The 27,694-nt window shown below is 35.9% G+C and overlaps 1 protein-coding gene and 1 pseudogene across 11 annotated transcripts in view; one reads left to right on the top strand and one right to left on the bottom strand.

Moving 5' to 3' along the window:
* Positions 1-27,694, bottom strand: part of Dennd4a (DENN domain containing 4A) — a 133,643-nt gene that overhangs the window by 86,905 nt on the left and 19,044 nt on the right. For 9 of the 11 annotated variants that reach the window (XM_013145453.3, XM_013145457.3, XM_013145456.3 and 6 more), the window contains 3 exons: positions 12,982-13,060; positions 7,959-8,291; positions 4,286-4,535 (listed from right to left, as the gene is read on the bottom strand). In XM_013145453.3, the coding sequence (XP_013000907.1) occupies positions 4,286-4,535; positions 7,959-8,269 (561 nt within the window). In that variant the 5' untranslated portion in view covers positions 8,270-8,291; positions 12,982-13,060. Of the gene's footprint in view, positions 1-4,285; positions 4,536-7,958; positions 8,292-12,981; positions 13,061-22,635; positions 22,675-27,694 lie in introns of those variants that run through there. The other 2 variants (XM_063243280.1, XM_013145455.3) reach the window with 2 other exon arrangements.
* LOC111755123 (small nucleolar RNA SNORA2/SNORA34 family) lies at positions 19,114-19,242 on the top strand (annotated as a pseudogene).

Raw genomic sequence — 27,694 nt, 5'->3', positions numbered from 1 at the left:
ACCACATGACATATAGGTAATTACAGATACAGTAATGTAGCATGCTTCCTCATCTCCTTTAAGTCTCAATTCAAATGTCTCTACCAGAAAGCCCTTCCTTCAGCACCTTGTATGCAGTAATAAACAATCCTTCACTCTACACAGTCCTCCCTGCCTAGTATGTAGAAGGTGTTTAATAAATATATTTAATGAATGAACATGAAAAGATATGTTTTTGTATGCATGATAGAATACCTACATAACAAGCACATGAAGGGAAGAGTTAGAGCACCAAAGACAAATACAGGGAGAAAATAAATTTATGTTGAGAAATATTTTAAATGTTCAGAGAATACTATCAGAAACATCCATGTACTCACCAATGAGATTTAATGTTAACAATGTCATATTTGCTTCAGATATTTAATAAGAAATAAAAATTACAAGTTTAGCTAAAGTGCCATCTTTTATCCGTTTTTCTCCTCCTGAGTCAACAACTTAGCCTAAAACTAGAGCACATTCTTTTACATGCACTTTTAAAATTTCTATTATAAAATATACACTGTATGTTTGTATGTAAGTGTGTATGTATGTATGCATGTATTATATATATATATATATATATATATATATGGTGTGCTTTTTAACTCTAAATAATGATGATGTAACTGAATATAACTTCTTGAAGTTTCCTTTTTGTACTCATTAATATGTCTTTTGAGAGTCTGCAAAGTTGGTATCACAATGCAATTTCTTTATCTTAATTATTAGATAGCTGAGTACTCTACAGATGAACAAGTCAGTGTATTCATTCCCTACCAAGGGATAGTCAGGTTGTTCCCTGACACCCTCCCTTTCGTGATCATTGGGGGTAAACTGAAATAGCGCCTCATGTTGAAATTTTCTTAGCAGACTAAAAGATTTTAACAAAGATAAGCTTATTAGAATTATAATATGGATATCAATTATGATAGGACCTTAAAAACTACCAAGATCTATGAAAACATTTAATCCTATCTGACACTGCTATAAACTACTCTTTTTTAAAAATTCCTAATACCTGCTTTTTAACTTTTCTGACTCTCTTTTGCATCAGGTTGTACTTAACACTTTTTGCTAGTGTTGGTGTACCCATTTCTCTTTTATTTGGTACTGGGGATCAAATTCATGACCTTGTGCTTACCAGGCAGCCACCTGAGCCCCTGAGCTAAACCGCTGGCCCTGGTGTACCCATTTCTTATAAGCCTTTCTTCCTTTAGGCCTTCCTCTTTTGTTTTTCAAATGTTCTTTCTAACACACTTTGAATGTAAGAGTAAGCACACTACAGCCGGGCATAGGGAGGTTGAAGGATTGCTGCATGTTCAAGGACAGGTGACAAGTGGTCACTTTTTAAAATCTTATATGAAAAATTAGGACATATCCTTTATAATTTTGATATCCATGGTATCAAACTTCTCCCTCCCCATTAAATGGCTAACAATTCTACTTTTCTAAATAAATAAAGTTGCTGGTCTGGCATTGTGGCACATGCCTGTAATCCCAGAATATGGGAGGCTGAAGCAGGAGGACTTCGGGGTCCAGGATGGGCTACACAGTGAGTTCAAGGCCGGCCTGAACTACATAGGAAGATATCGTCTCAAAAAAAAAAATAATAATAATAAATAAAGACGTAAATAAACTTGCTGGACCATATGCTGATATTCTTAGAAAACTGTAAAACAAGTCACTAGTATAGAATATTTTTAAAAACTCAATGATAGTAAAAACACTGATGAAACAGTTTCAAATTTGCCAATAATGAGCTATGTAAACCAAAGCAAGTAATTTAATCTGCCTAGATCAAATACTTTTAACTGCAATGCTTTACAGTTTTGGGTCATATGACCATGCTAAATCCTTATCCACCTTTAAAATAGTATCAGTTTATCTACTACAAAATCAATTCAAAATCCAAATCATTTAAGACTTACAGTCTTAGCTTTAAAAATTCGTGATTTTTGAAAATAATGAGGTGGGGAAGATTTGGTTTCTGTTTTGTTTTGTTTTTTTAGTTGGTTTGTTTTGTTTTTTTTTTGAGAAAGGGTCTTGTTATGTAGTTCAGGCTAGCCTCAAACTCATGCCAATCTTCTTGCCTCAGCCTCCTAAAGGCTGAGATTACAGATATGCACCACCATGCCCAGCAAATTAGTTTTTGAGGTCATAGTCAACTTAATACAAAACAAATTCATGTATAAACCTAGAACAAATATTTAGCACACTATTGCCTCATGTTCACTGACTGACTTTTTCTCTCAGCTTCTGATTTAGAAACCTACTAGCCAGGTTTCATTTAATTTGCCTAGTCTTCCAACCAAAAGTAGGCTACATATAGTTGGATCTTTACACACCTCAAAAGATTTTAATGGCAATCACTTCCTGATTCCCTATACATATAGTTGACAGATTAAAAAAAAGTTTCCTATGTTGCATGTCTATTGTGGTTTTGCTAAAAGAGTTGGAGAAGAGTTGTTCTTTATTTACTCCAAAGATCTAAAATTGTTTTAAAAATTATAGGCAATGGAAACAAGATTGTTCTCTGGTAAAAGATGGAACTTTCACTTTCTACTTCATAATGTAAAAAAACAGTTTTTAAAATTGAAAACAGCAATAAAGAACAAAGATAAAGAAGACAATTATAGGCGGGCATTTATGCCACTGAGATATATCCCCCACCCCTGACAATTCCAGACTTTGGCTTTTAAGAAGTCAGAAAGCCATTAAAGTTTTAAGCAAAGTAGTGCTAGGACCTGATTTATGTTTTAAAAGGATCACTCTTGCTATTAAGAAGAATAGCTGACAGAGAACAGAACTGGAAGCAGTGATAAGTTAGATCAAGTGCCAACAAACTATGGCCTGCCTACCTTTGGCAAAAGGCCTGTTTTCATATACTCAACTAAAAATGTTCTTTTAAACTGAGACATACTGATTGTGTATATTTACGGAATACAGCGTAATAATTTGGTACATGTGTACAACGTAAAATGACTACGACTAGTTTTCACACTTTAAGGGCTGTCTAAAAATTTAAAGGATGAACATGGGACGGAAAATACTATATAATGGCCTGCAAAGTATAATTTATTATCTAGCTCTTAAGAGAAAAAAATTTGTCTGGCTCCCAATTTGGAGACTGTTACAATAATCCCATTAAGAGATCACTATGGCTTTGACTAGAGTTGTGGCAACAAAACAGGTGAAAATGGTCTGGTTTTAAACAGAGTTTACAAATACTGAACAAGAATTAGGAAAGAAAGGTCAAGATTACCCCAAGGTTTTTTTAGCCTTAGGCACTAGGAAAGTGGAATTTCCATGTATTAAACAAGGATGTCTGTGTGGATAAGCAGGTTTGGAAAGGCACAGAGGCATTTAGTGCTCGATGTATTGAATTTAAGATGCTCTTTAATAGGAAAGACATTCAATAAAAGATAACAAATTAGAGTAGTATGGTTAGACACACCAATTTAGACATCACCCACCCATAGCCTGTATGAGATCAGCAAGGGAGTGAGTGTAGATGGCAAAGATAAAAGGCAGGGGAGGGAGGGGTGAACCCTAGAGCACTCACTGCAGAGGAGTCTGGGAGATGGCAGTGAGGTAGGAGAAAAAACAAACAAGCACATAAGAACAGAACACAGCTTCTCTTTCTATCACTGTTGCCAGAAGAAAAAAATGATTTTCTATGTCAAAACCTGCTGAACAACGGAGAAAGAAAATTGAGTTCAAAATGAGAAATCTTGGTGGAGAAACGGAGACAAAAGTTTGATAGGAAAGGGTCAAAGTAAAGAATAGGACTGACTATAACTCTTTTGAAAAGTTTTATTGTAAAGAATAATAAAATGGGGTAATGGAGGAAGGGGGATATGAGGTCAGAAAGTTTTGTTGAAGACGGAAGATTCTGCAATATGCTTTGCATGCTGGAAACAATAATCTGATAAGGAAAAAAAATGATCATTCAAAAAAAGTAGGAAGAATTGCCAAAGCCTTGTCTGAAAGCTGTGTATTAGTATGGGATCTATGTCACAAGCCAGGGTTACAGCCAGCCACGCTTAGCACAGTACTTTCATAGGTAGGGTGAAAAGCTTTTGTTTTTCTTAAGAACTTTTTTTGGTGTAGCTTCCTTTGAAAGTACAAGATATATTTTTTAGAAAGTAAAATAACCAACATCTTCAAAAACATTTTTTGATTGTATAATTATAGTTTTCAAGAAAAGATTCAAAATTAAGGTCTTTTAAACAGTGGCTAATTTTCTCAATGTGGAATCACTTACCATACTGTTATTGAGATTCTTGTCAACCTTGCAGAATGTGTGTGGTGGGCTTTCCCCTTTACTTGGAATGATAATACAGATGTCTGTGACAGCAAGTGTGTTCTGAGTCATGTTTTCAGAGGCTCTTCGGTAAGTGATATATATTCTTTGTGACGAGGTACTGCCACTGATATTTGCAGGGTGCCCATAAGGAGTACTTTGAATAATTTCACAGCCCTGTTTCAGTCTTTCTTTCCAGTCATACAAAACCCTAAAAAGCAAATTTTAAAAAATAAATAATCATATATACAAGACGCCCTGAAATGTGAAAGGCAATATTCTCAGGCATTATGAACTCATCCTAAAGTGCACCTGTGGTAACAATATTCTGTATGTTTTTGCAAGTTTGAACTGTACACTCCTATATAAAATTAATGGATAAGTATTTTTCCATACTAAAAATATAAATTTTAAAAATGCAAATAAACTTTTTCGTTAACATAAACCAGAAAATAGCAACAATTAATACAAAGACCCTTGCTTAGCATTTAGTACTGGGAGTCGAACTCAGGAACTCGCACTTGCCAGACAGGCGCTTGTGCCATTGAGCTGTATCCCCAGCCCCTCATTGTTTAGCATTTAATATGTTTAGTCCCTGAAAACATCTTAGAAAAAGCAACTAGCACACTGTTTTGGGAACTGAAGTAGGACGATTGAAAGTTAAGTCCTTCATGCTCCACTAGTGAGACCCTGTCTCAAAATAAAAAATAAAAAGAGTAGGGCTATAATTCAGTGGTACAGAGTCCCTGGTTCAATCTTCAGTTCAACAAAAAGGAAGGGAAAGGAATGGAAAGAGAGAAAGGAGAAGGAAAGGGAACTGAAGAAAGGAAAAAGAAAATAAATTTGGATTTTGGCCATAGTTACAATTTTACTGTAAGTTACATGCCCAGTCCTCTTTAATACTTCCCTTAGCTTCAAAAGGAGTTTTAGTTCAAGAGAAAATAACCTCAGATCTATTTTTAATTAAAAATCTCTGAGAGAGGGCTGGAGGTATAGCTTGGTGGTAGAGCACTTGCCTAACATGCACAAGGCCTTAGGTCTACCCCGAGCACTAAAAAAAAAGTCTGTGAAAGATACTTTTTTTCTTACCTGTCACAACAACTACAGATTTTCAGTAAAGGCCAGGCCTGATATCCACTTTTATTTTTCTTTTTTCTTTTTATCAGTACCAGGGATCGAACTCACGACCGCCTGCTTGCAAGGCAGGTGCTTATGCCGCTGAGCTAAATCCCCAGCCCCCTGATATCCACTTTTTATCCCTAAAAAATGGTACTGGGAAACACCAAGAAAATCTCCCACTTAATAATATTAGTTTTTCTCCTCATAGAAGTCATAGATTTGACTTTAATACTGTCCTTGGCATTTCTTAAAAATACTATTATATTAGATATATTTCTGTGTTTTATATGAAATGGTTATAACAGGTAACATCCTCAACACTGACGAATAGTTCCTCATATAAAATCCTATTATACAAATAAAGTCTAGAGTCAAGAATTGGTTAAGTTGTTTCTTTCTAAAATAATCACATATCCAGATATGGTGGCAGACACCTGTAATTGCAACACTTGGAAGCCGAGGCAGGAACACAGTCATGAGTTTCTTGGCTCCACAGTAAGTTCAAGGCCAGTCTGAACTACAGACTCTGACTGCCTCAAAAACAACCCTCAACAACTAAAAAAATAAAAAATAGAAATAAAACCATCATACCTTTCCATTAATTATATAATCTTCTTTTGCTCATGGCTATCAGCAATATTTTACTGAAAATTCAGAGCTAAATTTGACATTCAATCATAACAACTGTGTTAACCTTAATTTAGCTTAAGTGCTTTGTCTTCTTTCTGATCTTTTAGGGCATGGTGGTACACACATATTATCTCAGCACTTGAGAGGCAGAAGAAGGTAGAGAGCGAGTTCAAAGCCAGCCTAGACTACAATATGAAATTCTGTCTCTAAATCAATTGGCAGTACCTATCATGGAGAAATGAGAAACAACTGAATTCAATTCCTGCACCAACTACTACCTGGGTCACCTCAGGCTGTAATTAACATCTATGCTTTACCCTACTCAGCTATAAAAATCAAAGCTTTGTGACTTCAAAGAAAACCATAAAGAAAGTAAAAATTCACAGAATGTAAGTATTTGCAAATCATATAACTAGGAAGAAACTGTGTTAGAATATGTAAAGAAGTCTCAGAGCTCAATACAATAAAGACAACTGAATTTTTGAAAGGGTAACAGATCTGAATAATGTCTTTTGCCTACAAGCATAAAAGGATGTTTAACACTTTTAGCCATTAGACGCATGCAAATCAAGACCAGAAAGAGATACCATTTCATATCCAGTAGGACGGCTATAGTTAAAATGACAATGTGCAGAAACTGCAAGTCTCACACACTGCTATGGGAATGCACAATAGTGGAGATGCCTTGGAAAATATTCTGGCAGTTCCTCAAAAGGTTAGACAGGGAATTACCATATGACCCAGTGATTCTACTACTAGGTATACACACACAAAAAATGAAAACATATGTCTACATAAAAACTTATGCATGAATATTGACAGCATTATTCATAACTGTCAAGAGGTGGAACTATCCCAACTATCCATCAACTGATAAATGGATAAATTATGGTATAGCCATATGGTAGAATACTTTTGAGCCATATAAGGGAATAAAGTTCTGACACACACTGTAATATGGATGAACCTTAAAAATATCCTCAGTGAAAAACCATATATAGCAGCATGACTTCATTTACATGAAATGTGCAAAATAAGAAAATCTATAGGCCGACATAAACTGTGACTGTCTAGGATTAAGGAGGTAAGGGAATCTGGGTAGCAACTACTAGGGTGCAGTTTTTCTCTAATATGATAAATGTATTCTATATATTGTAGTGATTGCTACTAATTCTGAGTACTCTAAGACACACTGAATTTTATTTTATTTTATTGGTACTGGGGATCAAATTCATGATCTCACACTTGTCAGGCAGGCATTTGTGCCATTGAGCTAAACACCTGGGCCCTGAATTGTACTTGAAATTGGTGAATTATATAATAATTAATAAAGCAAGCCAATAAAGTTATTGTAAACAAAAAACAATCCCAAATTCAATAATGTAAGTATCTTCTGAATCCCAAGATTTTCTTTGATACACAGTTAAACATTCATCAATAATCATTATATAATGAGACCCTGTCTCAAAAAGACAAAACAAAAACAAAACAGTCATTACAGAGTGTTTAAAAGCAATTCCTTACTTTAAAAATAAATAAAGCTGGACTCAATAGAGGACTGCTTGAGCCCAGAAACTTGAGACTAGCATGGGCAACAAAAAAGGATCCTGTCTCAAAAAGTAAGTAATAAAAATTAAAAGTTTCTGATCAGGAAAATACATCAATATGTGGTAATTTTCTGTAAATGTTTTTCAAATTCTATCCCCTGCATCTAAGAGAAAGATCAGAATGCTGGGAACCTATAGGACAAAGAGAAGCAAAAGATAAACAGGAACAGAACACAAGATTCTGGATATAAGTCTATTTTATTTCTAAAGCTACCATACCTCTACTAATGAACAAAATTATTTGGATCAGTAGCAATAATTCATTTAAAAATACCTACCCTAGATCTGTAAGTGGAGGCTTATCTCTTCCTCTTCTATAGCAAAGGTAGATTTGGGGTCCGACAAGACTCCCATTATTGAGATCTGCTGACAATCCAGTGGGGGTAACATCGATGCATATATAATCCCGTGGCACTTCCTCCCCAAGAGATTTAATGATAACTGAAACATCTGTGATAGGTTCTTTTGGTTTAGCTACTTTATGACAAGCATCATTGAAGTGAATTTCTTCTTCAAGAGGCTTTGAAGCATCAGTTAATCCTGCGACAACAAAGTAGTCAGCAACACGAGGTCCCTTGTCTTCAATCATCTTCCATTATATAAGGTCACATCTAAAAGGAAAATAAAAGTATTATATCTTTAGTCAAGAAAATATAAATAGCTGGAGTACAAATAAGAACAAAAAAACTACAAAAAGTCTGCTGTCTCCCTAATATTCACACTGTTACACTATATATTTTACCTTTATAGTACAAAAGATGTCTGTTTTTTAAAAGAATGAGAATATCTTCAGTATTTTTATTTATTATAAATGTAATGCATGCATTTCCAACTTTGATAACATAGACACCTAAGTCACCTAAGTAAACAATTACAAAATTCCTCTCAGATGTGCAGATTAACTTCCAAGAATGTACTAATGGAAATTCTCAGAGTTCAAAACACTGAAGAAACCAAAAACCTGAATATAATCTATAATAAGCTAATACTGGATGGGGGAAATTTGCTGATCTCAATAATAGAGGAGTTTTGTTTTTAAAGGCTTTACAGGAATAAGAAACAAAGCTTTGGAAGCACATCAGATAGGGAATTGGAGATAAGACACCCTTATAAAGCCAAAGGTTTCAAATCACTGTACATATCCTGTGCTAAACAGTGAATTTTTAAAAACCCACAACCTGGGGTTCAGGATGTAGCTCAGTGGAAGAGTGCCTGCCTACTACATGCATGCAGATTTAATTCTCAGCACTCCTCCAAGAACAAAAAATCCATCCACTAGTACCAAGAGTTCATAACGTCTGCCTCAATCTGCCTGTTGGCTAAGGCAGATTTATGGCTTGAGTTCAAGTCAATTGCATGGAACCAGGAACTGAGAAATTAATAAAACTATTCTCAGGCGACTGATAGCCCTGGGAAAGCAAATGCAAAAAGCTCTAGAGGGCAACACTCTCAACCCAGGTTTCCAACACATAAAGCCCATCTGAAGATGAGCCCCTATTCTAAAGCCACAAAAAAATACAAGAAAAAAAGATCTACTACAAATTGATCTTAGCAGATGTAAACAGAAGAATTTTAAATAGCAGGAAAGAGATAACAGTAATAGACGCTTATAATGAATCTGAAGAAAAATATACAAAGTAGAATTTTTTATTATAAATACTTGAATAGTAAAATCTCAAGTTGTACAGTATCACTTATATTCTATTTTTAGAAGAAAACACTCCACAGCACTGTCAATATTTATATAGCTATTATAGGAAAAAACTTCAATCAAAAACACGATTTCTCCAAGTGTTTCGTGTCAGACTTCCAATATGTGCAAAAAAAGGATTCTAAGAATAAGCAAATTAGGTATATATAGTATACACCTCTACTGTATATTTACTATCTCTCAGAGAGGGTGCTGCACTTCTCGGAGGGGAAGAGAAGAGGATGAGAGAGAGAAAAATTAAAGTTCAGTAGTCATTTGTCAAAGGCAGCAGTACTTCTCAAGTTTATCTGAGTAATGAACCCGATTTTACTACCAGTCTCATTATTTTTTCTTATGAGCCTAAGGAAGGATTAAACATTCCTATCTATCTTACTTATTATATATGGCTCCGATGCAGCAATTCCTTTATGCTTAAGGGCTTAGACTTTTCAGAAACACTTTCTAGACTGATAGTAAAAAGAGAGCAATAATCTGCTTTTCCGAGAAAACTGTTAAATGCCAACACATCACTCTCAGCCTCCAGAGTAGCTGGGACTACAAACACACACCACCACAGACCGTGTTACTCTAAATTTCCCAAGTTGACATAGTGTGTCAACCACAACATCAACCAAGTGTTTTAAAAGTAAATGTGGGGTTTAGAAGCTAATTGGAAGACACTGTGAAAAACGCAAAGGAAATACTGAGTATCTTTAATATAATAGAGTGAATAATTAGTATTCCTAAACAATTGTTACTTTTATTTTCTTTGAATACAGAAAATAAGAAGGATGTGCTTGCTCTCCATTCCAAAAATGTCCAAGAAAACTAAATTGGGAAGTCATTAATAAGAAGGCTTTTATCCATTCAACAACCAGTGGAGACTGATTTTTCTCCCTTCACTCTCTGTCTAATCAATTTAGATTTTTTTATCTCACTCATTAGCTAAAAATAATTAAACATTTGTTACCTAACTAACTCTAAGACAAGAAAAGAGAGAAAATCATAGGAAACATTTTTAAAATGTACAAAACACAAAAACTTCTGAACATGAAAAGTGTTTTTAGAATGATTAATTGTTACTGAAATGGCAAAGGGAGCAAAAGCCTCCAGACAGACTTGACAGTCACAAATCCAGTGTTAAGATACAAAAATGGTCAGTTAAACAATGGACCAGTCCACCCCTACCACCAACTTCACATAAAGTAGAAGACATTTTCTGCTTTTAAAAAAAACACATTTTAGTTGGACATGGTGGAGCATGTCTATAATTACAGCACTTGGGAGGCTGAGGCAGGAGGACTGTTGCAAGTTTGAGAACAGTCTGGGCTACAAAGTGAGCTTAAAGCCAGCTTGAACTGCACAGGGGAAACCCTGTCTCAAAAAGACAAAAACAAAACAAACAAACAAACACATTTTCCTAGTTATCCTAGCTCAGTGGTGGCAAACCTACAGCATGTGTCTATCCCACAGCTGTTATCCCTAAAAGCTCTGAAAGCTTCACTGTCACTGTTCTAGCCCTTCTTTTTCCTACATTATTAAAATGAGAGATCAAGGGCCGGTGGTTTAGCTTAGTAGCCCAAGCATCTGCCTGATAAGCATGAGGTCTTGAGTTTGATCCCTGGTAACTCCCCACAAAAGAAATAAAATAAAATAAAATAAAAACAAAAACAAAAAGCCAAAGATCATTTCTAGACCTTCATCTTTCTTTCAAACAAGATAATCTAATATATTGTTCTTCAAATAGTTTTGTTCTTTTCTTCTTTTACTATATATACTGTTTCCTCCATGTCCACCATTATTTTTCAAATCAAATTTACATGGATTTTCATTTAAACTATAATTTGCACAGAGCAGCCAAAAGAAAATAAAATTAACAATCTTATTTACAATAATTCAGCTTTGTATTTCAGCATGTTCCTTGGTCTTCCTTGAGAACAGACAATATCCTGATCCTAGTACCTGGCTACAACCAGGGGATATTAAGCATTTAAATTGTGTATTTAATAAGCATTTTACAAATTGCTCCAATCTTCATAATTATATTAAATGACTTCAAAATACTATATCACATAAAAAGTATATACTAGGGACTGGGGATTTAGCTCAGCGGCATATGTACCTGCCTTGCAAGCAGGCGGTTGCGAGTTTGATCCCCGGTACCGGAAAAAAGAAAAGAAAAAGAAAAAAAAAAAAAAAAGTATATACTGACCCCATCCAGCACACTGGAAGGCTGAGGTACAAGGATTGCAAGTTTCAGCCTGGCTTGAGCAAATTAATAACTTAGTGATACACTCTCAAAATTAACAACAACAAAAAGAATAAAAAGGATTGGGTTGTAACCCAATGTGAAGGTCCTGGGTTCAATCCCCAGGTACATGGGGAAGGGAGGGAACAGAAAATATATGCTATCAATACCCCATTTTTCCATTCCCCCCAAAGCATAGTGGGTAGGTAGTTTCAAAGTATTTATTAAATGATTGTTTATTTCATAACCTTCCTCAAGCATGTGATATGAAACAATTTTTTAGAAACAATTTCTTTTTTTTTTCTATAATTCAGATCCTTTTTCTAAAACTTAAAAAACTGCTAGAGGCCAGGGATTTAGCTCAGCGACATAAACATCTGCCTGGCAAGCGCAAGGCTGTGAGTTCAATTCCTGGTACCAAAAAACAAAAACAAAACAACTATAACCGCTGACATGAATAAAGTAGGGGCTTGAATCTAGGGTCCAATAACTACCACTGTCAGGACACTCAACAAAATTAGAAATGTACTGGGTAAGTAATGTATCTGCTTCATTCAATAAATTTTTGATATATACTCATTAAAATCTAATACTATTCTAGGAGACAATGACAACTGAGATAAAAGTAACAGCTTCTGCCTTCAAAGTTTCTCATTTAGTTTTGTTTCTATAGTTTCATTATACCTCTAGCCATCTTTTCACCCATCATCCTTCCAGACAGCATGTCCATGCCTTTAGCCTGCCCAAAGTTGCCCTACCAGTCTCTCCCCAAGAGCTCCTTGCGCAGAAGTTAATAGCCACTATTCTATTCTCTCTTTACCCTCATGGGTTAAGTGAGGGGGATTTCTTGAGCTGGCAAGCCTTATTTATCCCAAATCTTCTTTGGAACCCTTCTATATGAAAATCAAAAATTAAATTCAAAATCAAAACTTAAAACATAAATGTGCAATCTGACAACTCTCTTTTGAAAGACAACCAATTCTTGACTTATAAAAATATGATAGGAATTGGTATCTGGCAGGGATATTCATTTTATAGCCAGGGAAACTGAAACACAGAGGGTGAACTACTGAAACTTCATGATGTGTTAGTAACAGACCTTGGGCAAGAACTCAGATCTCTTACCCTGCTACTCTTTATGCCGAGGACTGTGCCTCTAATAAATAGTACTGAATTATACTAATCCAAGAAACTTCTTAAAACATCTTTCAAAAATCAATGTGATGTCCCTGCTTCCTTGTAATTACTACTTGGTGAACATATTTCAAATCCTTAAGAATTCTCATAAATTCAGGTTTCACTATGTTTAACACAGAAAACAGCAAACTGAAATAAATCACAACAGAAAATGAAAACTACTTACACATTACTGAAGATTTCTGTCTGAAAATAATACCAGATCTCAGTTTGTGAATTCTGCAGGTCTCAAAGTATGAGAAATACTGTATTAAAAAGAGTAAGAATTGGGCTTAAATTAATTACAGTCAAATATTTCCCTTATATACCTGTGGATATTTAAAAGTTGTGTTAACAATTTCTACACGAAATGACCACATGAATTGTGTTCAGGTGATTAAGAGCCTATGAGTCATTTTCAAATGCTAGTTCCTCCATTAAACATTTTTCAGTCAAGAATAGATACATGCTTTAAAAACGCCAGATAAGGGAGAGTAAGACCATGGTGACAAAGCAAAAGAGTAACAGCAAGCAAAAAATAATAAACATGTACAGAAGCAAGAAGCTGAGAAGGTTTTCAAAATGCATGCTTTTAGGAGATTTATGTGTAATGCCTCATTCCTAAAGGATAAACAAGACTGTACAAGATAATTCAAATACAGAGTCCATATACACATATTTCAAAGAAGTCAGTGCCCACAAGTATTCTTTTATTATTATTATTATTATTATTGCTTTGTTTTGTTTTTTTGGTACCAGGTATCAAACTCATGACCTTGTGCTTGCCAGGCAGACACTTATACCTCTGACCATTTTTTGTCTTTTTGAGACAGGGTTTCACAAGGCAGTTCAGGCTGGCCTTGAACTCACTTTGTAGTCCAGGTTGGCCTTAAACCTGCAGTGATTCTCCTGCCTCAGCCTCCTGAGTGTTGGGATTACAGGCATGTATCACAAGGTCTGGCTATTATAAATTGTAAACTCCTTAAATAGAATCAGTTATATCAAATCATTAATAACAGACATAGTGCGGATCTCATCAAAGAGCCAAACTCTTGTAAGCAGGATAATAAGCCACATATAAAGGGGTTTAATGTCATTATAATGTTTTCTTTAAATCTAATAATTTAGTAAACTGTGGTAATAATTTTTTTGTCTTTTTGAGACAGGGTCTAGGTAATAATTTTTTTGTCTTTTTGAGACAGGGTCTCTCTATGCAGTTCAGGCTGGCCTTGAGCTCATTTTGTAGTCTAGATTCGTCTCCAACTCACAATGATCCTCCTGCCTCAGCCTCCCAAGTGCTGAGATTACAGGCGTGAGCCACCACACCCGGCTATCCCAGTAATGAGTAATTTTAAGTACTAAATGGTGTCACTGACAGACCATCTGTATTGTATCAATGTACTATACATTTAGCTTTATAATGCTAGACACACACACACGCCCACGCACATGCACACAGTCTCAATAAGTATCCAAAGCTTTTTCAAGAAACAAGCTGAAATGCAGAGATCACAAACATCAGCAGAAAGAAAAACAGCTTCAGCTAACTGGAATATCTACTAATGACAGGAAAACAGCAGCTACAAACAGGGATGATATTTACCTAACTAAACTGGCCCTGGATATATGTATGTGCATGGGAAGCAAGAATGAAGGAAGGAAATGGCCTAAATTATTCTTAGTCAAGAATTTGACAAAATTTCTTGAAATGCAGACTGAAAAGGATAAATGAAAAATAATGTAAGTATAACATCTGTTATTCTGGGCTGCTAAAAATGGTCAGGATAAAATATATATTTTTTAAAACTAGGACACCATTCTACTTCAGGCTCAGTGAACAATTTTAGGCAAGAAATGCAAAATAGTATGTATATTTTTCAAAAATTTCCAAAATCTTACTGCTAACAGGTAGCAAAAAGACAATGTGAATACTGAACTACTGAAACTTTTTAAAAAAATTCAGCATTAAGTCATGGTGGCACATGGCACGGGCAGGATGATCACTGAGAGTTCAAGACCAACGGGGGCTACAAAGTGAGCTCAAGGCCAGCCTGAACTGCACAGCAAGACCTTGTCTCAAAAAGACCAAAAAAAGAATTAAGGATATGGGAAGCACACTAAAGTTCTACATGATTTGTATAAGCAAATTAAAAAATAAAAAAGCAAAATTCAGCATTAAGCCAGGAGTGATGGTGATTCATGTCTATAATCCTAGTATTCTGGGTTGCAGAAGCAAGAGGATCACAAATTTGAGCTTAGCCCGGACAACTTAACGATTTAGTGAGATCCTGTCTCAAGATATAAATTTTTAAAAGGGTTGGAGTCTTGGGTTCAGTCTCTAGAAGGTAAAATTAAGCTAAATTAAAATTTAAAAATTCAACATTAGATTGTCACAAAAATTTTAGTTAAAATACACTTTGTGGCTAGGTGTATGGCCACATGCACCTGTAATCCCAGCACTTGGAAAGCTGAGGTAGGTAGACTGCCTTGAGTTACAGATCAGCCTGAACTGCATAGTAAGTTCAAGAACAGCTTGAACCACATATAGCAAGACCCTGTCTCAAAAAATATATACTATTTGTACAGAAATACTGGTAAATTTTGAGCATTAGTTACTACATTGATCAACCACCAAGCTTCTTTGGATGCAATGATGAGTGTGCTACAAACATTGCCATACACATTTTATGCTACTTTAAGTTTCTGAAGTTATCAAGAACACTGTTTTGGTCACACTGTACTATATTAAACTTAACATTTGTATTATTACTCAAAAAACATCATTTTCTTCAATGTTGAACCTTTAAAATTGGAGTTGCATTTATAATAGTATTGAAAGTTTCCTCTCTGATAGCATGAACTTCCAAAAACCTTACTCTGATTCCATGACTTCCATGAAAAAATGAAAACATTACAGTTGATTTTCCATTTGACACAGATGAGACTATCATTTCTACATAATAATATGTATTCAATGTCAAGACAAAATGCAGTTCCATCACAAGGTTCCTTGATGTTGCCTTTTTATAAGCACACAAACTTCCCTCCAGACCAGTCCATGTCACTGTCCCTAATCACTGTGTACTGTTTGTGGTAATAATTTTTTTTGTCTTTTTGAGACAGGGTCTCTCTATGCAGTTCACATATATACATACACATTTTTTGAGGTATTGTGATTGAATGCAGGCCCTTCACACTGAGCTATATCCCCAGCTCATTTTATATTTTTTTATTTTTGAGAGAAGACCTTATTACATTACCCAGGCTAGGGGTAAACCTGTGATCCTCCTTAGTCTCCTACAGTGCTGACAGAGTGGTGGTATATTTTAACCAGAAAGTACATATAGACTGTGAGAGTAAAATATGTTTCTAAAACCATGACTCCTTTCAAAATGGATGCAGAAACAAACTAAAGAATAAAGGATAAACATATAAAGTATAGAAATACTTGCCGGTAACATTTACTCAGTCTCTAGAACAATATACTGGAATGTGACTACACAAACATAAAGACATATGCATGCACACAAAAGGAGGACTGAGAATGATCAATCATCTACCCAATCACAATGAAGATCACTCCCAGTTCTGCAACAAATTTTCCTGTCATGGGTAAATTCTACACTAGAAACAAGTTGATGATGTAAAATAAGCAAAGCAACTACGGTGAGGATTCCCAGATATAAGAATATGAGAAAAAGTCTTCATATACTTTGTTCAAGATCAATTCTTCCCCTCACCTGAAAATTATGTTGCTGTTAATGTAACTGGTCTTGTCTTGAAAATATGGATCTGTTCTGACAGAACAGGAACAGCCTAGAAATAACTAGGCAATAATATACAGCTACTGCTCGTCTCTGGATACATTTATAATTTATTCAAAGGCAGGAATCTTGTCTTCTAATCTTCTGATTCCTTCAAATATGTGACCATTATAAACACATGATAGTGGGTGTGTAAATATTTATTAAATGAATGGGAGCAATGCAAGAGAAAATACAGGCAAGTAAAAACAATAGAATCACCGGATTTGAGAGCTAGGAGAATCCTTGGAGATTTTGTTTCAAATACTTTTTTTTGTTGTTTTGTTTTTTTCAGACATGGTCTCACTCTGTAGTGTAGACTGGCCTTAAACTCACAGTGTAGCCCAGGCTGTCTTGCCTCAGCCTCCCAAAGTTACAGGCCTGCCACCACGCCAGGCTCAATTACTCTTTTTATAACTGAAGAAATTTTATAATTAAATAAAAGTATTACAGATTGCTTAAGATCAAATTAATCAATTTATCATCTAACTCTTACAGCTTTTATTTGGAGTTCTACTACACCACAGTTTGTATTAAGAGAAAAAAAAGAAATCAGTTCCACAAAGAGACTAGTAGGCTAACTAGTGAACATGGGCTTTGATGGATTGAAGGACAGTATGTAAGTAGGAAAAAAATTGAGCCAGCTGTGGTAGCACACACTTGTAATCACTGCACTTGGGAGGTTAAGGTAGTAGAAGCATTGCAAGTTCGAGACCAGCCAGGGTTACACAGAGAGCTCAAGGCCAGCCTGGATTGTATAGTGAGACCTTATTTCAAACAAACATACAAACAAACAAACAAACCATAGAGAGAATGAATAATAATAAATTAGTAAAATGAAAATGAAGTTTAATACATATGGCAAGAAAAAGTTTATAAAAGTGAGTGAAAGTATAAAAGAATAAAAGTAAAAATGAATACAGAAATAAAAATGAAAAAGAAGTGACAACCAATGATACTGTACACTGGAGATTTTTAAAGGCACATACATTCTTTTAAATAAACAAGACATGAGATTTACCACCCCCACAATGAAATTAGATTACCTGTAAATCAACAAAAAAGTCAACTATCAACCATATTCGCCCTAAATATGAAACACAAATGGAGAGTGTGTACCAGTCTACAGTGAAAGGGAAGTTTTGTTTTCAATTTCCTCTCTTGCTCCATCTACTTTTACTTAATTTCCCAAATGCATATTACCCCCACACTGCAAACTTCTTACTTCCTCTTTGAATTATCATATGTATTTGGTAGCTGATATCTAAAATGAATTGTTGCCAGCAGTGGAATTTGTTTCTTTCAAATACACATAGTTTTTCCTCTCTAAATTTCACAATCATATAAAACTACTCAAAATTGTATATCTACTTTTTTTTTTTTTTTTGGTCTTTTTTCATTTTTATCGGTACCGGGGATCGAACTCACGACCGCCTGCTTGCAAGGCAGGTGCTTATGCCGCTGAGTTAAATCCTCAGCCCCTGTATATCTACTTTTTTTAAAAAACTTACACTTCTATCACACGGTTAAGTGTTGAACATTTCAATTTCTTAATAATTTTAAAACATTTAAAAAGACTTCAAAACTTATTTAAAATCCCTATTTTGCTTCATATGGTATCTGAAAAGGACTTTCAAAATGAATTAGTGCTTAAAAGCCCTTTTGAGATTTATTACCCTTCTACTAGCAATAATGATTGGTATCATCTTTTAATCCGAGAAAGATGATCAAAGATTATAAAAAGAGCACTTCAGTCACAAAGAAATCCAAATGTATTCTAAAATGCTTGGAAGAATCATTATCCTCGAAGATAATTAAACTGAACTTTGAGGTACTGTATTAAATTCAACCAGAAGATAACACTAAACCCAATGCTGATGACACTGGAGTGAAGGGAGCACCCCTGACAACTGTGAATAGTACCATGAATAGGAATGGCTTTTCTACAATGTAACACAGACTTAACACTGATTGCATAGGTATGGTGGCACATGCCTGTAACCCCAGCACTCAGTAGGCTGAGGCAGGAGGAAAGCCTCAAATCTGAGGCTATCCGAGGCCACATAGTGAGTTCAAGTCCAGCCTGGACTACACTGCAAGCCCTTGTCTCAAAAAACAAACAAAAACTCACTGCACGATTATCAATTAACTCTAGTTTGATAAAAACATTTTTTATTTGATCTCATAGAAGTTGAAAGTAGAACAGTGGTTACCAGAAACTGAACAAAGCAGGGGAGAGAGAGGAATAAAGAAAAGCTCACCAGTGCTGTAATAAATTATAGTTAGGAAAAATTCATTCTGATGTTCTACTGCACAAGTGGAGTGACTCTCAGTAATGCTGATCCTCTATTTTTCAAAAAACTACAAGGACCTTAAATGGCTCACCACAAAGAAATGACAAATGTTTGAATAGGCAATCTTACCCTGACTTGAACATATATAGAGTACACATGCATCAAAACATGACATGGTACTCTACAAATATACACACAAGTTTATATATTAGTTTAAAAAGTAAAATCCTGAAGCACGGCTGGCAGTTTTCTGAAGCTGTGAGTTTCAAGCAGGAGCCTAAAGTGATATCTTGTTCTGGTCTGCTTGCCATTTTAGAAATGTTATGGTCAATTCATTAGAAAGAAACAGCTTGCCCCCCCTCCCCTCCAACCAGGAGTCCGACACCACAGCCCAGAGAAGCCACACCCTCTGGCAAGCCTGCCTCTCCGGCCTGGAGGAAAAGAAGCCACACTTTCCAGTGAGCCAGCAGCCACTGGCCTAGAGAAGCCACACCTCCTGATGAGCCCACAGCCTCGGCCCAGAGAAGAAAAAGCCACGCCCTCTGGCGAGCCAGCCGCCACAGGCCTAGAGAAAGGGAGGCCACGCCCCTCCAGCTCCACTGCAGAGGCCCAGAGAAAATGCGTTGAGTCCTCCAACGCCACCCACCACAGCCTAAAGCAGAGGAAGCCATGTCCCCTGAGGAACGTGGTCTAAAGGAAGACAGACAGATAAGATACACACACACACACACACACACACACACACACACACCCCTGAGGATCCATCAGCCATCAGGGAATATTGGTGAGCAGCCATCCCTCACCTCTCTGCCACCCCAGGAACCTGAGATCAGAGGAACCCAGGTGCTTAGTCCAACGCCCTGCATTGCGAGACAGGCAGCCAATGCAGGAAACACCTGAGTCTCAGCAACAGGCTGATTCCAAGGAACACAGGAAAATGTCTACAGGAAGGAGTAAGACACAATCTCAGACCTCCAGCCTACCCAGAACAAGTCTACAAGGCACAGATACAAAAGAAATCAGTACACACTTCAAATTCCTGAAATGATAGGAACTGAAGTAAAGACAACTTAGTGCTTATATTGTTTAATTAATTTTACATGCTTAGATCTCATCCAAAACAAGTCTAGGAGACACAGACCACGCATACAAAATTTCTGAGACAATGGCAACTGAAATAAACAACTTAATGCTTATGCTGTTTGACTTTGTTTGCCTGTGTCTGGTGGTCTGAGCATCTACACACAGGATAACAATGTACATTATAGTAACCAGGGTTGATTTCTGACTGTCTTGTTTCTGATATCCAATATTGTTCCCGTTTTGTTTTAGTCTCTTTAAAATAATTAAAAAATAAAAAGTAAATTTTAAAAAACTTTTATTTTTATTTTACTTTTTGTTTTTTTTTGAGACAGGATCTTACTAAGAGTTTAGGCTGGATTTGAACTCACTTTGTAGCCCAGCCTGGCCTAAGACTTGCGGATTATATGCATGGGCTAGCACACCCAGCAAGAAAATAATTTTTTAAAAAATCAAGCTATTGGATTGGAGATGACCACTACATCTCAGTAAAAGATTCTCGAGCCAGATATTGCAGCACATGCTTATAATTCCTGTTATTTGGGAGGTTGAGGCCAGAGGATGTCAAGTTTTAGGCCAGCAGTGGCAACTTAGTGAGCTCTTGTTTCAAAATTTAAAAATAAATAAATAAAAAGGCAGGGAATACAGCTCAATGATAGAGCATCCCTTGGTTCAATATCCAGTATGACACTCCCCTACACATATACACACAAAGATTCACTGAAGTTTGGAGCAGAAAAAAACCTTATTGTTTTTTTGGTTCAATCTCATCGTTTTGTTGTTGACAAAGGCAAGATGGTTAATATGACTTGCTCAGCATCGTAGTAAAGCAGGGCTGAGTCTCCTTACTTCACGGCTCTGGCTACTATACCACGCAGGCCACTGTACCATGTAGACTGTATTACAGAAGCCTAAAACAGTGTTCTAGAACTGACAAGGATAAATTGATCAGCTTAGTAAGGCCAGATGACAGCCGGCTCTAAGCAGTCTAATGATCAGATGAGCCCTAGAAGAGGATATTCTTTATTTTTTGTTTTTTGCAGGGCTAGGGCATGAACCAAGGGACTAGCACATGGTAGATAAGTGCTACCACTCAACTACAACCCTAATCCCTCTTATTTTTTTATCTTGAGACAGGGTCTCATTAAGCAGCTCGGGTTGGCCTTGAACTTCAAGTCCCCTTGCCTCCTGGACAACTGGGTTGCAAGCATGTGCTCCAACATCCAACTTATTCTTTAAACTACTCTTATCTACTTTAAGCAAAAATCTTCCTTTTTTTCTTAGCGCCCCCCCCCACCAAACTTATTAGCTCCACTTAGTACTAGTTACTCTCAAATCTGTCATCAGCCAGATTTGGAACACCACTGTAATCCAAAAATGCCTACTTGGTAACTCTACCTATCTATCAATGTATGTTAGCCAAAATAAACTATAGTATTTCTTTGGCAATTGTCCACAAGCCTAAGGCTACTTCCCTGCCAACTACACATTGTATACTCTATGAATTCACCTGAAGGGGTGAAAATTTGAACTAAGAATGTGTATGGCATATTCTCTCTTCCTTTTAGTTTTCTCAGCATTTTTCACTAACATATCATACAAGATGTGGTCACAAACGACAGTGAGTGTTTAAATCTTTAAAACATTTATTACAGTAAAAGATACACTGCTAGTCTCCTCAAAATATTACTCCTCACTTCAGATGCACTGATCCCATTGTTCCTGGCACTTGCTGAAGACATTCTGCAAATTCTCTTCAATTGGGCTGCTGTGGCTCCCTTAATGTCTTGAATCAAATCAAAACATTTACCTTTCATGGTCATTTTGACTTTGGGAAACATCCAGAAGTCCCTTGATGCCAGGTAGTCCCAGTGAATAAGGTAGATAAAAGACACACTGCGTTGTTTTTATGAACCTGCCTTTCAATGGATGACACTCAGTAGCAACGTTCACCACTGTATTTTTGATCATGCCTCAGAAAGACACTCAAGAAAGAAGACTTCCAGAACTGCCTCATAAAATGGCAAGAATGATGAAATAAATGTGTTCAGGAGAAGGGAGAATATCCCGAGAGATTCATAGCAATGTATCATTTACTATAGTAAGATTTTAAAAATTTAAACATATGCCTTATTTTTTGTCACACCACATACATATTACCTATTCGTTTTATTTATTCTCTTTATCTCCACAAGATTTTAAGTTCTATAAGAACAGAGATTTTTCTGTTATATTTACTGCTGTGTAACCAGCAACTAGAGGAGTGCTTGGTAAATAGCATGTGGTCAGCATTTGCTGAATGGCATGAACAAATAGAGCTACCCATAACAAAAACAATAGTTTACCATAACTAAAACAATAGATTTAAAATATGGCAGGTGAGGGGAGGATGTAGCTCAGTGGTAAAGACTGTACTTAGCATGTGTGAGGTCCTGGGTTTAGTTCTTAGTACTGCAAACAAAACAAAACAAAACAAAACAAAACAAAACAAAAAAACGCGGTACAATGGGCCAGGCATGATATGTAGCAGTCAAAAGCAATTAAACAGATATATAAGATAGAAATATGGATAAATCCTTTAAATTTAGTACTGAATGAAAATAGAAAAGATTAGAAAGGAATCTATAGTAAAATAACACATATAAATCAAAATGACATACATACCCAAAATAGCACTACTGTTTTCAAAGATATATTTGGGATGATACATTGAACATGTTAAAATGGATACCTATGAGGGAAAGAGAATAGAAATAAAGGATAAAAGAGGATAAAATTAACACTAGGTCCCAAACAGGCCAGAAACAGAAGAATACTGTAGAGTGAGAAACATGATCAAGTCAGTTCTCTACCTGAGGCACTATCACCCCACCATTCCTCCCAAGACATATTCAAACACTTGTTTTTAGCAACATTCAAATCAGCATGACCCTGAGAAAAGCTGTTTCAGTGAAGTGTTAGTATAAATGACGGTCCAACTGGAATGAGCTGAGGAGATAACATGAGGTAGGAAAAGCTGTGTTATGAAGGGAAGTAGAAAATGGAATGAAAACTGGCAGAAGACATGAAATCAACAGAGGGCTTTTAAAAAGAAGGAAATGAAATGAGGCATGTCAAAGCAATCATTCAGTAGAGAGAAAAAAGTAAAGATGGAGAGAGAAAGATAATTGGAAGGGGATGGCTGTAAAAGTCAAAGCCTTGAGAGTATGAGCAGACAGATCTAAAACAGATGCATGCGGTCACTGTGCTATAAAAATAAGCTACTCATAATGTTCAAATTAATAATTTTCATGAATATGCAAGCTTTAGTAATGTGAGCTCTTAACCTTTTTTGGGTCAAAAACTTCACAGAACATTTAATAAATGTTAATAAACACACAGAGTATGTTCTGATCAGACTTCACACAGAACTTAAGCCATGTTTCACAAAATAGTCCACCTTTCTTCTTTTTAAACACACAGAGAAAAATGTACAGCTTTAGAAACTGTTACAAAGTGAAGATACCACTCATTATAAACACTTTCCAGGTCAAGCCCCTTCCATCCTTCCCAAAGGAAAATAGCCTCTTGAATCCTAATACTAGATTATCTTGTCTCTTTCTGAACTTTATACAAATGGAACATGGAAAGATTATACAGCAGCATTCTTTTTTGGTCTAAATTTATTCCCTTTACAGTATTTTTTTAACAGCATGCTTTTTGAGATGCAGCCATACTCAGTCATTCCAATTTGTTCATTTCCATTTCGTATATTTTTCATTTTAAAAGTGCACAATTTTATCCACTGTACTGTTAATAGACATATAGCTTGTTTCCAGTGTTAGACTACCCTAAATGATTAGAAAGTCATGTACAAATTATTGCGCCTATCCTTTGATGCACATAGGCACAAATCACTAGCATAAGCCGTATATGTATATTCAACTTTTGCAGATAATGCCAGTTTTCCCAGGCAGTTTTACTAAGACTTTACATTTTATGGGTAAAGTATCTTAGAAATAAAATTTTTCCTTTTTACTTACAGAATATTTACAGAAATATTCCTACAATTGAACTTCCTAAAATAGTTACTTATTTTTATTTTAAGCACTGCTGAACACCACCACATAAAAACTGTAAGTTGTAGTAATCACACAGCAGTACATGCTCTGGAACCACTTTGGCCAAATAAAAATCCTAGTTTCATCCAGCGTTAGATTACCAGGCAAATAAGCTTGCATTTAGGAACTACAGAATGGGGGAACCAATAAAAGCTTAAATTTAATTCAAACAATTTGATTTAAATAACTTAATAATGAAGTAGATACACATTTTAAACATTAGAACTTTGCTGATTTTGCTTAGCTTGTTTATTTTATGGTTTGGTATTGATTTTGTTTTGAATTATATTACTGGCATCACAATCACTTCAGTACTTGGTGATATAAAGGTTTAAATATTAAAATTATGATTTGGTTCTGTTGTTTGCTCCAACAAATATTTGCCCTTGAAGTGGACATCGGTCAGTTTTATTTTCTATCATCCAGCACCTCAGGTAGCACCCTCCCTCTATGTAGAGAATCTTGCTCAATGTGTGTTTGGAAAGAAGCTCTAGAGCTAATCATGGAAACCAAAAAAGACCAAATAACTGCCCTCTACTTAGGGACCAGACACACAAATTGGTCAATTAAATGTGCTCATGTAAAATTTGAATCTAGAGCTAAAATTGCAAAGACAGTTTAAAACTCATTCTTAGGAAAAAACAAACAAACAAAAACTTCATTCTTAGGACTCTGTCTCCCATGAGAGGATACAGTAAGAGTTGGCAGTCTGCCATCCAATAGAGAGCCCATACCATTATTTGACCATCCTGGCACCCTGATTATGGACTTCCAGCATCTAGAGCTGTGAGAAGTCAATTTGTTTCTAGTAGCCAGAAAATAAAATTCATTCTTAGTTTAGTGACGTACAGAACCTGGTGGCAATATTCCAGCAATGGCAATGGCATCCAATGCAATCAAAGGCATCTTAAACAGAAAAAGGATATTCCTAGTCAGACATGGTGGTACACACCCGTAATCCTAGCACTCAAGAGGTTGAGGCAAGAGGATCACCACAAGTTAGAGGCCAGTCTGGACAACAGTGAGTTCAAGGCAGCCTAAACTACATAGTGAGATCCTGTTTCAATAAACCAAAATAAAGTAATGATAATAACAACAAATATATAACTTTGACTATGGTCTAGCCCTGAGGCTTGTTTCCTGTTTGTTTTCTGAGACTGGTTCTCCAGTCATTTATTCATTTCTGTAATCTATCCAATATCGTTCCAATAAATTTCTTGTCTTTTGCCACAGACTTAATTTCTGTTACATATTTGCAACCAAGAATTGTAAAATGGTATGAATGCTATGTCCAGCATCTCTGCAGTAGCCAATGGCAATGCAAAGACAACTAAGATCCAACTCTACCTTACAGTGTAGCAGAAAAGTTAGGCAACTAAATAGGCAATACAGTAAGTTATAAGTCTATAACACAAATAAAGAAATTACACAGCTTAGGCTTGAGAAGTCAAAACGAAGATAAACAAAAATCCTGCAATATGAATAAGGTGGTAGACAGCAGGAGAGATGGAAGTGCATTTCAAACAAAGGGAGGATCAAGCAAAAAGGCAAGTCACCTTTCCTCCCTCAGTTTATCCCTTCCCTCCTAACTCACTATCAAAAGCACCTCTGAACATGTACCAAGCAAAACTGGGAGTGGGTATCTAAAAGATGAAAACAAGAAAAGGCAAAATGGTAGATTAGGAAAAGGGCAGCAACAGTCCCAATTTGTGATGCTGGTAACAATGATGGTATTTTTTATTTGGTTCATGAAAGTTAACCTCATGCTTGAAACACACACACACACATGCTATCACCACCAAACAGCTAGCCTCAAGTACCTCTATTCTCTTTTCACCTCAGTGATTTCTCAGAATAGTAAACATAGGCTTTTGGGTTATTTATGTTTTTTGTCTCTTTAACTGGTTGAATAGTTATCCGCAACGAAGTGGATCAGGAATCATGAATGAGTGGACAGAGGAATAGAAAAGAGAAGTGAAAGTGTTAATCAAATGAGCAAAGTACTGAAGCACAAAGCATTTTGTCTTCAAGAATCTTGCTTCATGGTAGGTATAATTCTACAGGGAAAAAATTATGTAAAATAATATTTCACAAGATATACAAACTCTTTTCTCTAAAATTATAAAATTTCAGTATTGGTAATTCACTTTAGAGATTTATCTTTTATTAGGTCTATGAATCATTTTCACTGTTCATTTATATAAACATTATGCTCTTCATAAATTTTATCAGCGCTACTATTTTCAGTCATCCACTGTACAGAAGTGTTAAAGCTTGGCCAGGAAAAATCCGCATAAAAAAAAAACAACCAGGGCCAGGGATACAGCTTAGCGGCATAAGCACCTGCCTGGCAAGTACAAGGTCCTGAGTTTGATTTCCAGTACCATGGAAAAGAAAGAGAGAAAGAGAAAAGGAGAAACAAAGAAAAAAGAGAGAGAGAGAAAGAAAGGGGGGAGAGAGAGAGAGAGAGAGGGAAGCAAGAAAGGAAAGATGGATAGATGGAAGGAAGGAAGGAAGGAAAGAAGGAAGGAAAGCCAATCAACCACTACTAAAAAATTTGATAAAGGAGACTGAAAGCAAGTAAGTAATGACATCTCATTCTCAAAAATCACATCAGGAGGCTGGGGATTTAGCTCAGCGGCATAAGCACCTGCCTTGTAAAGCAGGCAGTCGTGAGTTCGATCCCCGGTACTGATAAAAAGGAAAAAGAAAAAAAAAGTCACATTAGAGTTATAAAGCAAGTGAGTATTCTAAAATCTACAACTGTCCTTTGAAAAAGGCTGTATTTACCACTATGTAAAGACCAAGTTTGAACCAAGTTGGAACAAAGTTTTCATTTCAGTTTCATTCAATTGAGCAATGTAAAAATTCACTTCAGCCATATTGAACCACACACTTTATATAACTCTGTGGGACCTCTGCAAATTCAGTTCCTCCTATCAAAATAACCCTATTCAAATGGCCAATGTAAAATATAGGAGACCCACTTTCGGAACCTGTCTCTATTACTCTGCCCTGGATCACTTTTCTCTTTTTTTATGCTTCAAGGGTGTCCTGCACAGCCCGGGTTTCACCTCAGTGGCATAACCATCTGCCTGGCAAGCACGAGGTCATGAGTTCAATCCCTGGTACCAAAAATATTTTAAAAAGTTAAAAAAAGAGTGTCCTGCACATACCTCTATTATGATTATTGTATTAATATTGTACGTATTAATACTTTGAACATCTCCACTAGATTAAGAATGACTGTGGTGGGGGGGGGACGGGACTGGGGATTTAGCTCAATGGCATAAGCACCTGCCTTGCAAGCAGGCGGTCGTGAGTTTGATCCCTGGTACTGGGAAAAAAAAGGAAAAAAAAAAGAATGATAGTGGGCAGTCAGTAATGTTTCCTAAATGTCTTTGTGTTACTATAAGGATAGAGAAGGTATATATCAATATACATATATATTTATAAAATAATTCAAACTTCAAATTCTGTATCCAGGATATATTTATAAAATAATTCAAACTTCAAATTCTGTATCCAGGTGAGATAACCTCCATTAGTTTTTACTTAAAAAGAGAAAACACATTTATCAGTTTCACAATAATTACACATGGACTGGGAATGAAATATTTTAT

This window comes from Cavia porcellus, unplaced genomic scaffold (genome assembly GCF_034190915.1).
Source record: "Cavia porcellus strain 051 isolate PalLab524CR breed Dunkin Hartley unplaced genomic scaffold, mCavPor4.1 scaffold_37, whole genome shotgun sequence".
In the NCBI taxonomy this organism is placed as follows: domain Eukaryota; kingdom Metazoa; phylum Chordata; class Mammalia; order Rodentia; family Caviidae; genus Cavia; species Cavia porcellus.
This window is presented reverse-complemented; position numbering and strand designations above follow the sequence as displayed.